General features: G+C 36.6%; 1 protein-coding gene across 3 annotated transcripts in view; it reads left to right on the forward strand.

Annotated features, from left to right (window-relative positions):
• SEC24B (SEC24 homolog B, COPII coat complex component) overlaps positions 1-10,702 on the forward strand; it is an 80,521-nt gene that overhangs the window by 54,371 nt on the left and 15,448 nt on the right. For all 3 annotated transcript variants that reach the window (XM_023518189.1, XM_023518190.1, XM_023518191.1), the window contains 4 exons: positions 297-409; positions 6,625-6,743; positions 7,889-7,944; positions 8,167-8,373. In XM_023518189.1, the coding sequence (XP_023373957.1) occupies positions 297-409; positions 6,625-6,743; positions 7,889-7,944; positions 8,167-8,373 (495 nt within the window). The remainder of the gene's footprint in view (positions 1-296; positions 410-6,624; positions 6,744-7,888; positions 7,945-8,166; positions 8,374-10,702) is intronic.

A 10,702-nucleotide genomic window follows, 5' to 3' on the forward strand; every position in this document is an offset into this window, starting at 1 on the left:
TTACAAAAGAAAAAATTAAAGGAATGTAGTTTTTATTAGTACATACAATTTTACAGAACAGCAGTCCTGTTGTGAATTTTTTGTATAATATAGCCGGCAAATATTCAGTAGGAATAGCGATATTAAAAGAATAACTTGTACCAGGTAGTGCCTGTGGCTCAAAGGAGTAGGGCACCAGCCCTATATGCCGGAGGTGGCAGGTTCAAACCCAGCCCTGGCCAAAAACTGCAAAAAAATAAAAAATAAATAAAAGAATAAATTGTACCTACTAAATAACATTATTTTATTTTTTTTAGCTTCGTCCACCTCAACCTGCAGTTTACTTGTTCGTGTTAGATGTGTCTCATAATGCGGTGGAAGCTGGATATTTGACAATTCTGTGCCAGTCACTGTTAGAAAATCTAGACAAGTAAGAATTTTTTAAAATCATATGTGTGTATGTATGTAAAATATACATAAATATGAGGTATTTATGGGTTCGGTTTTTATTAAGTTTGATACATTTAACAGCTAAAGAGTACTTATTTTCTACTATACATAGAATAAGGATCCTGCTACTTCAAAATGGTATATGATGTGGTATCTAAATCATAGAAGTTTAATATTTAGTCACAAATTTAGATTTTGTCTGATTTATTTTTCTGATTTAGCTGATTTGAACACTGAGGTCTAGAAACTTGAACTTGGCCAGAGTATCAGGAATTAGATGAAACTATTATCAAAAAGACAAAAAATAACAAGTGTTAGGAAGGATGTGGAGAAAAGAGAACCTTTGCACACTTTTGGGAATGTAAATTAACACAGCCATTATGTAAAACAGTGTGGATGTTCTTAGGAAATTAAGTGTAGAATTACATATGCTTCAGAAATCCTACTGGATCCATATGATAATTCATATGGAAAATAGTTTGTAGAAAAGATACCTGCACTTTGGTGTTTATTGCAGCATTATTCACAAGAGCCAGGATTTGGGTTTTTTTGTTTTTTATTTTTTGAGATAGAATCTCACTATGTTGTCCTTGATAGAATGCTGACGCATCACAGCGAACAGCAACCTTGAACTCTTGGGCTTAAGTGATTCTCTTGCTTCAGCCTTCCAAGTAGCTGGGATTGTAGGCGCCTGCCACAATGCCCAGCTGTTTTTGTTGTTGTTTCAGTTGTCATTGTTTGGCAGGTTCGGGTTTGAACCCGCCAGCCCTGGTGCATGTGGCTGATGCCTTAGCCACTGAGCTATAGGCGCTGAGCCAAGAGCCAACATCTATAATCAGCCTGACTGTCCATCATTAGATGTTTGGATAAAGAAAATGTGATGTGTGTACACAAATGGAATGAATACTCTCCCACTTTTAGAATGGAAGAAATTTTGTCATTTGTGATGCCATTGATGAACCTAGACGACATCATGTTAAGTGAAATAGGGCAGGCACAGAAAGACAAATACCACATGATCTCACTCATAAGTGGAATGGAAAAGACTTAATCTCTAATTGCTGTGAACAGGGCTAGGGTGGTGGCAGTAGGGTCGGGGCTGGGGAGAAGCTGGTCAAAGAGTACAAGATTTTGTTAGGAAAAACGTCAAGAGATCTGTTACACAGCATTGTGATTATAGTTAATAGCAATATATTATACTCTTGAAAAATGCTAAGAGACTAGATTTGAAGTGTTCTCTCTGCAAAATAATAACTTCATGAGGTAATGCAAATGTTTTTTACAGTTTTGCGCCGAGGCTGGGTTTGAACCCACCACCTCTGGCTTATGGGGCTGGTGCCCTACTCCTTTGAGCCACAGGTGCTGCCCAGGTAATGCAAATGTTTACTAGCTAGATTTAGCAATATTTATATATTTCCAAGCATCTTGTTTTACGTGACAGACACATACAATTATGTCAATTAAAATAAAATAAAATAAATGAAAGAATTTTTTTTTAAGAATCTGGATGAGGCTCGGCGTCTATAGCTCAACCGGCTAAGGCGCCAGCCACGTACACCTAAGGTGGCGGGTTCGAATCCCCAGCCCGGACCCGCCAAACAACAATGACAGCTGCAACCAAAAAATAGCCGGGCGTTGTGGCGGGCGCCTGTGGTCCCAGCTACTTGGGAGGCGGAGGCAGGAGACTTGCTTGAGCCCAGGAGTTGGAGGTTGCTGTGAGCTGTAATGCCACGGCACTCTACCCAGGGGGACAGCTTGAGGCTCTGTCTCAAAAAAAAAAAAGAATCTGGATGAGAGAAATTTAGCTATAATTTATGCCTGAGCAAGGAATTTTTTACAAGGCAATTTTAATTGCACTAATGAGAGGATTAACCAGATAAAGGGAAGGAGGAAGGAAATTGCCTTTGTGCTGAGTGTTAGGAAGGCAGAAACTGAGCTCTTCATTTTAGCATGTTAGTAATGAGCTACATTGTGGAAGCAAAAATAGATTATACAATAAGTGGCTTACACCTGGCTCTCATTCTTTCCTTCAAGATTTGTACTGAAGGGACCTTTCAGGTAGATTTAAAAATGAACCTCTGAAATTCAGGGAAACAAAGTCATTTGTGCATTTCTTTTTTGTACTCATCACCCACAAGAGATAGGACTTAACATTGTTGGTAGGAGTGGTTTAGTATTGCAGTGGTTCTTGGCGTGTTAATGATTTAGAGATGGTTATGTATGAATACTTTGTCACAAGTACTCTGGGGATTCCATAAGATTGTCTTCCATCTTCCGTTTGAGTTTAAGAGGCTTTGTCCTGTGTGCTACCTTTAGTCACCACAGTCTGCATAATTACTGATCTTGGCTTGTAAAAGAAATTGATAACACTGAGATGTCCAAATTATTTTTTATTTCAAAAATCTTAGGGAGGGCTTGGCGCCTATATTGCACAGTGGTTATAGCACCAGCCACATACACCGAGGCCTGCAGGTTTGAACCCAGCCCAGGCCAGCTAAACAACAATGACAATTGCAATAAAAAGTAGCCAGGTGTTGTGCTGGGCACCTGTAGTCCCATTTACTTGGGAGGCTGAGGCAAGAGAATCGCATAAGCCCAAGAGTTTTAGGTTGCTGTGAGCTATGACGCTTTGGCATTCTACTGAGGGCGACATAGTGACATCCTGTCTCCAAAAAAAAAAATCTTAGGGAGTACAAGTGTTTTTTGTTGCATGGATGAATTATATCATGAAGTGTCACCAGAATAGTGTACAGTATACCTGACAGGTAGATTTTGTTTTTTTTTTTTAAAGACAGAGTCTTACTCTATTACCTAGGCTAGAGTGCCATGGTGCCAGCCTAGCTCACAGTAACCTCAGACTCCTGCCTCAGCCTCCCAAGTAGCTGGGACTACAGGTGCACACTACTATGCCCAGCTAATTATTTTTAGTAAAGACAGGGTCTCTTGCTCAGGCTGGCTTCGCCTCAGCCTCCTAGAGTGCTAGGATTATAGACGTGAGCCACCACTACGCCTGACCAGTGGTAGGTAGAGTTTTATTCCTTATCCTTCCCTTGCCCTCTGCCCTTCTTTGTTTTCAATGCCCATTACCCCTTTTCATGACCATCTATATCCTTCATAACTGCCCCTTAAGGTACTTAATACAATGGTTTTCAGTTCCATCTGAGTTGCTGCAGAAGACATTATTTCATTTTTGTGGCTGAATGGTACTCCATTGTGTGTTTGTGTGTGTATTATACATACACACCCACACACATATCCCACATTTTCTTTACCCACTCATCAGCTGGTGGACACTTAGTTTGGTTCTCCATCTTCACTATTTCGAACTGTGCTTTGTAAAAAGACCTCTTTTCCTTTGGGTAGTGGGGTTGCTGTATTGAATGGTACTTTCCATAGTGTTTTCCATAGCAATTTCCCACCAACAGTGTATAAAATGTTCCCTTTCACTGCATCTATGCCAATATTCATTAATTTCTTACTTTTTAATACTGGCCATTCTGAGAGGTGTTTCATGTGTTTTTTGGCCATTTGTGTATCTTCTTTTAAGAAAAATGTTTGCCCACATTTTGATGGGGTTATTTGTTTTTTCCTTACTTATTTGTTTGAGTTCTTTGTAGATTCTAGATATTAGCCTTTTGTTGAAATATAATTTGTGAATATTTTCTCTCATTCTTTAAGTTGTCTATTTACTATGTTGGTTGTTTCCTTTGCTGTGCAGAAACTTTTTAGTTTAATTAAATCCCATTTATTTTTATTATTGCTACTTTGCTTTGGGGATCTCAGTCATAAATTCTAAGCCAATGTCTAGAAGAGTTTTTCATATATTTTCTTCTAGAGTTTTTATGGTTTCAGGTCTTACATTTCAGTCTTTAATTCATCTTCAGTTAATTTTTGTATATGGTGAGAGATAGGGATCTAGTTTTAAAAGTTCATGCAAACATATGGCTGTCCAGTTTTCCCAATACCATGTATTAAGTAGGGGATCTTTTGCCTAGTGCAAGTTTTTGTGTTTTTGTCAAAAATCAGTTGTTCTTAGCTATATGATATTATTTCTGGGTTTTCTATCCTATTCCATTGATCTACATGTCTGCATTTATACCAATACCATGATGTTTTGGTTATAATAGCTTTTTTTTTTTTTTTTTTTTTTCAGTTTTTGGCCAGGGCCAGGTTTGAACCTGCCACTTCCGGTATATGGGGCCAGCGTCCTACTCCTGGAGCCACGGGCGCTGCCCTATGATAGCCTTTTTATAATATAAATATTGTAGTATAATTTGAAGTCATGTAACATGAGGCCTTCAGATTTGTTCTTTTTGTGTAGGATTGCTTTGGCTATTAGGACTCTATTTTGATTCCATATGATGTTTAGGATTATTTTTTTCTAGATCTTTGAAAAATGATGTTGCTATTTTGGTAGAAATTATATTCAAACTGTAAAATAATTTTTAGCAGTATAAATGTTTAGTTTTTAAACATTTCAGAGATATTGAAAGATTTGCTTTTAGTATTTGTTGGCAATTTAGAGTTTTTATGTTTTGTGGTGAATTATTTGTCCTCACTTTAGTCACAAGGGCTGACTTCACAAATAGCTTTAGCAATGACTGTCAGTGGAAGACCACTCTTGCAGAAAAGTGGTTGGTTAATTTTTTTTGTTTTGAGTTTTTGTTTTGTTTTGTACTGTTTGTCTTTACACACCAAGTTTTTTAATGCCTGATGGGGTACATCCTTCTTGAAAGTTGCATTACCAGGTTGATACCTGCAGTGGATGGAATAAGCTCCTATTCCATTTCTCTCCTTCAAAACTCTACTTAATATATTATTCCAATATAAAAAAGCACGAAGATCTATCCCACCTGTGCAAAACCAAAGGTGAAAAATTGAGAATGGAAAATAGTATTAAAAAACTTTTTTTTGGATTACAGCAAAAGGTAGAGGCATTAGGAAAGTAAAAAAATAAACATTGTAAAGATGATAGTATAGAGCAGTAGCATAACAACATGGTTTTTGGAAAGGGCTCAGGAAACATCTTTGGAGAAAAGTTGTTTGGTGGTGGAGCCGTTACTGCTCAATTCTGTATTTTGAGCTTGGGTAAATCGATAGTCTCTGCTCTAACCAATAACAAATGACCCCAGTACTCAGTGACCTTAGAAATCTCAAAGAATGAAGTCTGTGGAAACATCATAAATCTTGACCAGTATTGGTAAACTGAACACCCACATCATGTGTTGCATTCTGTTCTCTGAAATACTTTTGACCTACTTTGTAGACTATATAAGATGAGACATCCATTTTATGATTAATAATGAAAGCGTGACAGGTAATAATGAAAGCGTGACAAGCAATGAAATGCCAGTTTATTCTTTTATATGGAGGAGTTGTCTTTTGAAAAAATTTTAAAAGATTGATAATAGTGTTTTAGTGTTCAAATAAATGTGGTTTCTGTTTAAAATTTTGCACATTAAAATCTGATTTGCTTTATATTCAGTCTTTTTGTTTTTTTGAGACAGTCTCACTATGTCACCCTTGATAGCATGTCGTGGTGTCCCAGCTCACAGCAGTCTCAAACTCTTGGACTTAAGAGATTCTCTTGCCTCAGCCTTCCCAAGTAGCTGGGACTACAAGCGCCCGCCACAGTACCCGGCTCCTTTTTGGTTGTAGTTGTCATTGTTGTTTGGCAGGCCTGGGCTGGATTCGAACCCGCCAGCTCCGGTGTATGTGGCTGGCGCCCTAGCTGCTGAGCTACAGACACTAAGCCTATATATTCAGTCTTAGGAAATACTCATTTGTCATTCTGCCCATCAAGTGCTTAAACAAAATATACTATAGTTGTGGGATGAGACTGAAAATATGAATTAAGTTTTCACCAGAAAAGAGCATATTTTAGAGAAAAGTTAGCAAGAAATCCTTGTGTTTTTTAATCATTTCATTTTCAGTTTGGTTTATTCTTATTTGAATATGGTGTATTTCAGCTTTCTGAAGTGTGAATTTTAAATATGTTAGTGGTTTCATCTGCAAATGGAAAATTTCATCCTTGCCGTTTTCTGATACATATTTGTTTAGAATAGGAGTCAGTGTTCTGACCCCTCTAAAAAGTGTATGTGTAGTTGTTTAGACTTAGTTTACTATTTTATGATTTTCTGAAATAAAATATGTTACTGAGCACTTAGAATTTAATATTGTCCTTTTCTTCTTTAGACTTCCTGGAGATTCACGAACAAGAATAGGATTCATGACCTTTGATAGCACTATTCATTTCTACAATTTACAAGAAGGATTATCACAGCCTCAAATGTTGATTGTGTCTGATATAGATGGTAAGCAGTCAGAAAAACAAGCTTTTTCAATTATAGATGTTGAGATGGGGTCTGATTTATTTTATAATACATGTTATATATGCTGTGAGAATAATTTCTTGCTCTTTGGTATTTTAAAATAATTGACTTTCGGCTCGGCGCCTATAGCTCAACTGGCTAAGGCGCCAGCCACGTACACCTAAGGTGGCGGGTTCAAATCCCCAGCCCGGACCCGCCAAACAACAATGACGGCTGCAACCAAAAAATAGCCGGGCGTTGTGGCGGGCGCCTATGGTCCCAGCTACTTGGGAGGCAGAGGCAGGAGACTCGCTGGAGCCCAGGAGTTGGAGGTTGCTGTGAGCTGTAATGCCACGGCACTCTGCCCAGGGGGACAGCTTGAGGCTCTGTCTCAAAAAAAAAAAAAATAATTGACTTTCTGGAAATAACTTGATTCTAAGTATTTTTTTTTAATGCCTGTGTCTGTTACAAAGTTGGACAATTAAGTTCGTGAACTCATCGTAGAAAAGTGCTGTGTACCTGATTGCTGCATATCACTGTGGTCACCTGGGGAAGCTCTATACCGACACTAGCACCTAGTCCACTTTCCCACACAATTTTAGAACTCTTTTCAGGAATGGCCATCAGAGTTGTCATAGGAGGTCTCACAGTTAAGTTCTTTAACTTGTGTTTCATTGCTGAATATCACTACAGTCACCAGATGGCCATGGAGAGTCCTTTGAAGGTGACCCTAGTGATATTCAACAATGAAGTATATAGCACTTTTTCTAGGATGACTTTGCAAACGTAGTTGTCAGACCTCATAAGATGAGAGCTCTGATGGCCATTCCAGAAAACGTTTCAAAATTGCTTTGAAGGGTGAACTAGGGGCTGGTATTAGTGCATAGTTTCCCAAGGGGAGTACTTAAAGGTGAGCATAGTGATATTTCAGCAATGAGGTATGTAGCACTTTTTCCAGGATGAGTTCATGTACTTAATCATGCACCTTTGTGGTATACACACATATGCATAATGTATATAAACTGTATATACTTAATAAAGCAAAATTACAGTATACATTAATGTCTGGTCTGATAAGAACTCAGATTTTCTAATTTGTTGTATTCTCTTGATTTGATTTATTGATAAAATGTATGTTTTTCTCATAGATGTTTTTCTGCCTACACCGGATAGTTTACTTGTAAATCTGTATGAAAGTAAAGAGGTGAGATTGATTTGTTTTCTTAATGTATCAGAATATTTCTGTTATTTCTCATCTGTTGACAAAATGTGTAACATTTATTAATATATAATATTGCAAACAGTAGATAATCTATTGACTCTTCAGTTTACAGTCTCCAGAAATACACACACTATTCTCTGGAATGTTTTAAAAAAGATTGTCTTGAATGCTCAGTAATCCAACTTTTAATCTTTGTTTTCCCAGCTTATAAAAGACTTATTGAATGCATTACCAAATATGTTCACCAATACAAGAGAAACACACAGTGCCCTTGGTCCTGCGCTTCAGGCTGCCTTTAAATTAATGTCTCCAACAGGTGGCCGTGTGTCTGTATTTCAGACACAGTTACCTTCCTTGGGTGCAGGACTTCTGCAGTCTAGAGAAGATCCTAATCAGAGATCAAGTACAAAGGTATTTTATATTTAGTTTCTATCTCATATTCAGGATGGTGTTTTTTTCCTACCTCTGTAGACTATGTAATTATTTGTTTATTTTTCTACTTCATTAATAATTTTTAAAAAACTGGTGAAAGAATAATTGCAATTCTTCTTATTTTTGTGTTGTAATATTTTATTTTTATTACTTTGCAAGTTATAGAAACTTAGAAATCATTTACTGTAATCCTTTCATTTTACAGATGAGGAAAATATCTTGGTATTTAATAGTAAAGATGTGACTTGATTTTCTGACTCTAGTACTGTTTTCTGTTACAAAAGTGATAACAACTTAGTAAATGCAAGCTATTATAGTTTAACATGCTCATATTAACAAACGTTAATCTATAAAACAGGTCATTGTATAAAATTTGGAAAGTGAGGCTAGATATAGTGGCTTATGCTTGTAATTCTAGCACTTGGGGAGGCTGAGGCAGGAGGATTACTTGGGCCTAAAAGTTTGAGCTATGATGATAGAGTGAGCTATGGCTGTGGCAACAGAGCAAGACTCTGTCTTGGAAATAATTAATTAATTTTAAAAGTAGATACAACCTGGAAAGTAGAATAAACATATAAATCATCTGCAATCTCACTATTGGAATATTACCATTTAGTGTTATACAGACACATATAGGCATAATTGGGTATCATACATATATGCAGTATTTTTTTTAACTGGACTTCTTTTTTTTCTATTATTTATTTTATTTTTATTAACTGGACTTTTTCATTGGAGAGTATTTTGTGAGCATTCTTTGAGGCTCCTAGAACTATGAAAAATACATACACACTCTGGAATATTTTAAAGAAGATTATATTATATACATATGTATATGTGTATGTTCATGTTTTAGTGAATGAGAAAGTACTTGGTTTAATTCCTTTCCAGTCATTGAAACATTGAAATACTAGTTATCTCCAGTATTTTCACTACTAAAAAAAGGGAATATAAGGCTGAACATTACTTGGGTTTTACATGAAGATTTGGACACGGCATTTTTTTTTTTGGACACAGAGTCTTATGTTACCCTTGGTAAGAGTGCCATCTCAACCCACAGCAACCTCTAACTCTTGGCCTTAAGCAGTTCTCTTACCTGAGCCTCCCAAGTAGTTGAGATTACAGGTGCCTGCCACAATGCCCGGCTATTTTTGTTTTTTGGTTGTAGTTGCCATTGTTGTTGAGCAGGCCTGGGCTGAATTCGAACCCTCCAGCTCCTGTGTATGTGGCTGGTGCCATAACCACTGTGCTATGGGTGCCCAGCCAGGACAGGGCATTTTTAATGCCTTCTTTCAAATAATAAACTAGAACATGCCTTTTTATTTTTTTCATGAGTTCTGTCTGACTTCCACTTATTTTTTGTAAAATGCAGTAAGTATTTACAAGTATCAGTTAAACAGTTTTAATAGTGTCATAAATCTTTAGCCACATATTCAGTTTTTCCATAGGATAAATTATCAGAAGTAAAAATTATTGGATCAAATGGCATAAACCTTATTTAAGTTATTAAATAAAGAATATTTACATATTTTCCTCATTTGGGTTTTTTACCAACCTGTACTCTTAAGGGTTCTCATCCTTTAGTTGCCATTGAGTATTGTTGCTTTTTTACTCTTTGCTAATTTGCCAGAGGAAAATGGTGTATATTTTGCTTTTTCATACTAATTGTATTTTTAAATTGCTTTTGAGAAAGATACTAATTTTAAAACAAAAATTTTAAACTCATCAACAACTATAGCTAGCATTCAGTTCATTGATCCACTCTAGTCCATGCTAAATTACTGTGATATTTGGAATATGGGAAGCTATTATATACGAAATGAATTCTTTGGTATAGTTTCCTTGTTTCTTGTTTAACTTTCAAAAATATTCTCTATGTCTCTCATTCAAAAGCTTGAGCATCTGTTCTGGTTTGCATGTTCCTTCATATCCTTTATTCTGTATTTTAAAGTAAACTATACTAGGATTAAGCCAGGTTCAGTGACTGTAATACCAACTGCTCAGAAGCCAAGGTGGGAGAAACATTTTAGCCCAAGTTCGTGATTTTTAACTCAGTGTGCCATGGCACACTGGTATGCCATAAGAGGATCTTAGATGTGCCATGGAAAATTTTAAAGATAACTAATTAAGGGCAGTGTCTGTGGCTCAAGGAGTAGGGCACCAGCCCTATATATTGGGATGGCAAGTTTAAGCCTGGCTCTGGCCAAAACTTTGAAAAAAAACCCGAAAGGATAACTAATTAAATATTTTAAAGAAGTTCAAAGCATAGTAAATATATTTCTTTTTTTGGTTTTTTTGATCAACGTAA

This window comes from Otolemur garnettii, unplaced genomic scaffold (genome assembly GCF_000181295.1).
Source record: "Otolemur garnettii isolate 467f Iridium unplaced genomic scaffold, OtoGar3 scaffold00129, whole genome shotgun sequence".
In the NCBI taxonomy this organism is placed as follows: Eukaryota; Metazoa; Chordata; class Mammalia; order Primates; family Galagidae; genus Otolemur; species Otolemur garnettii.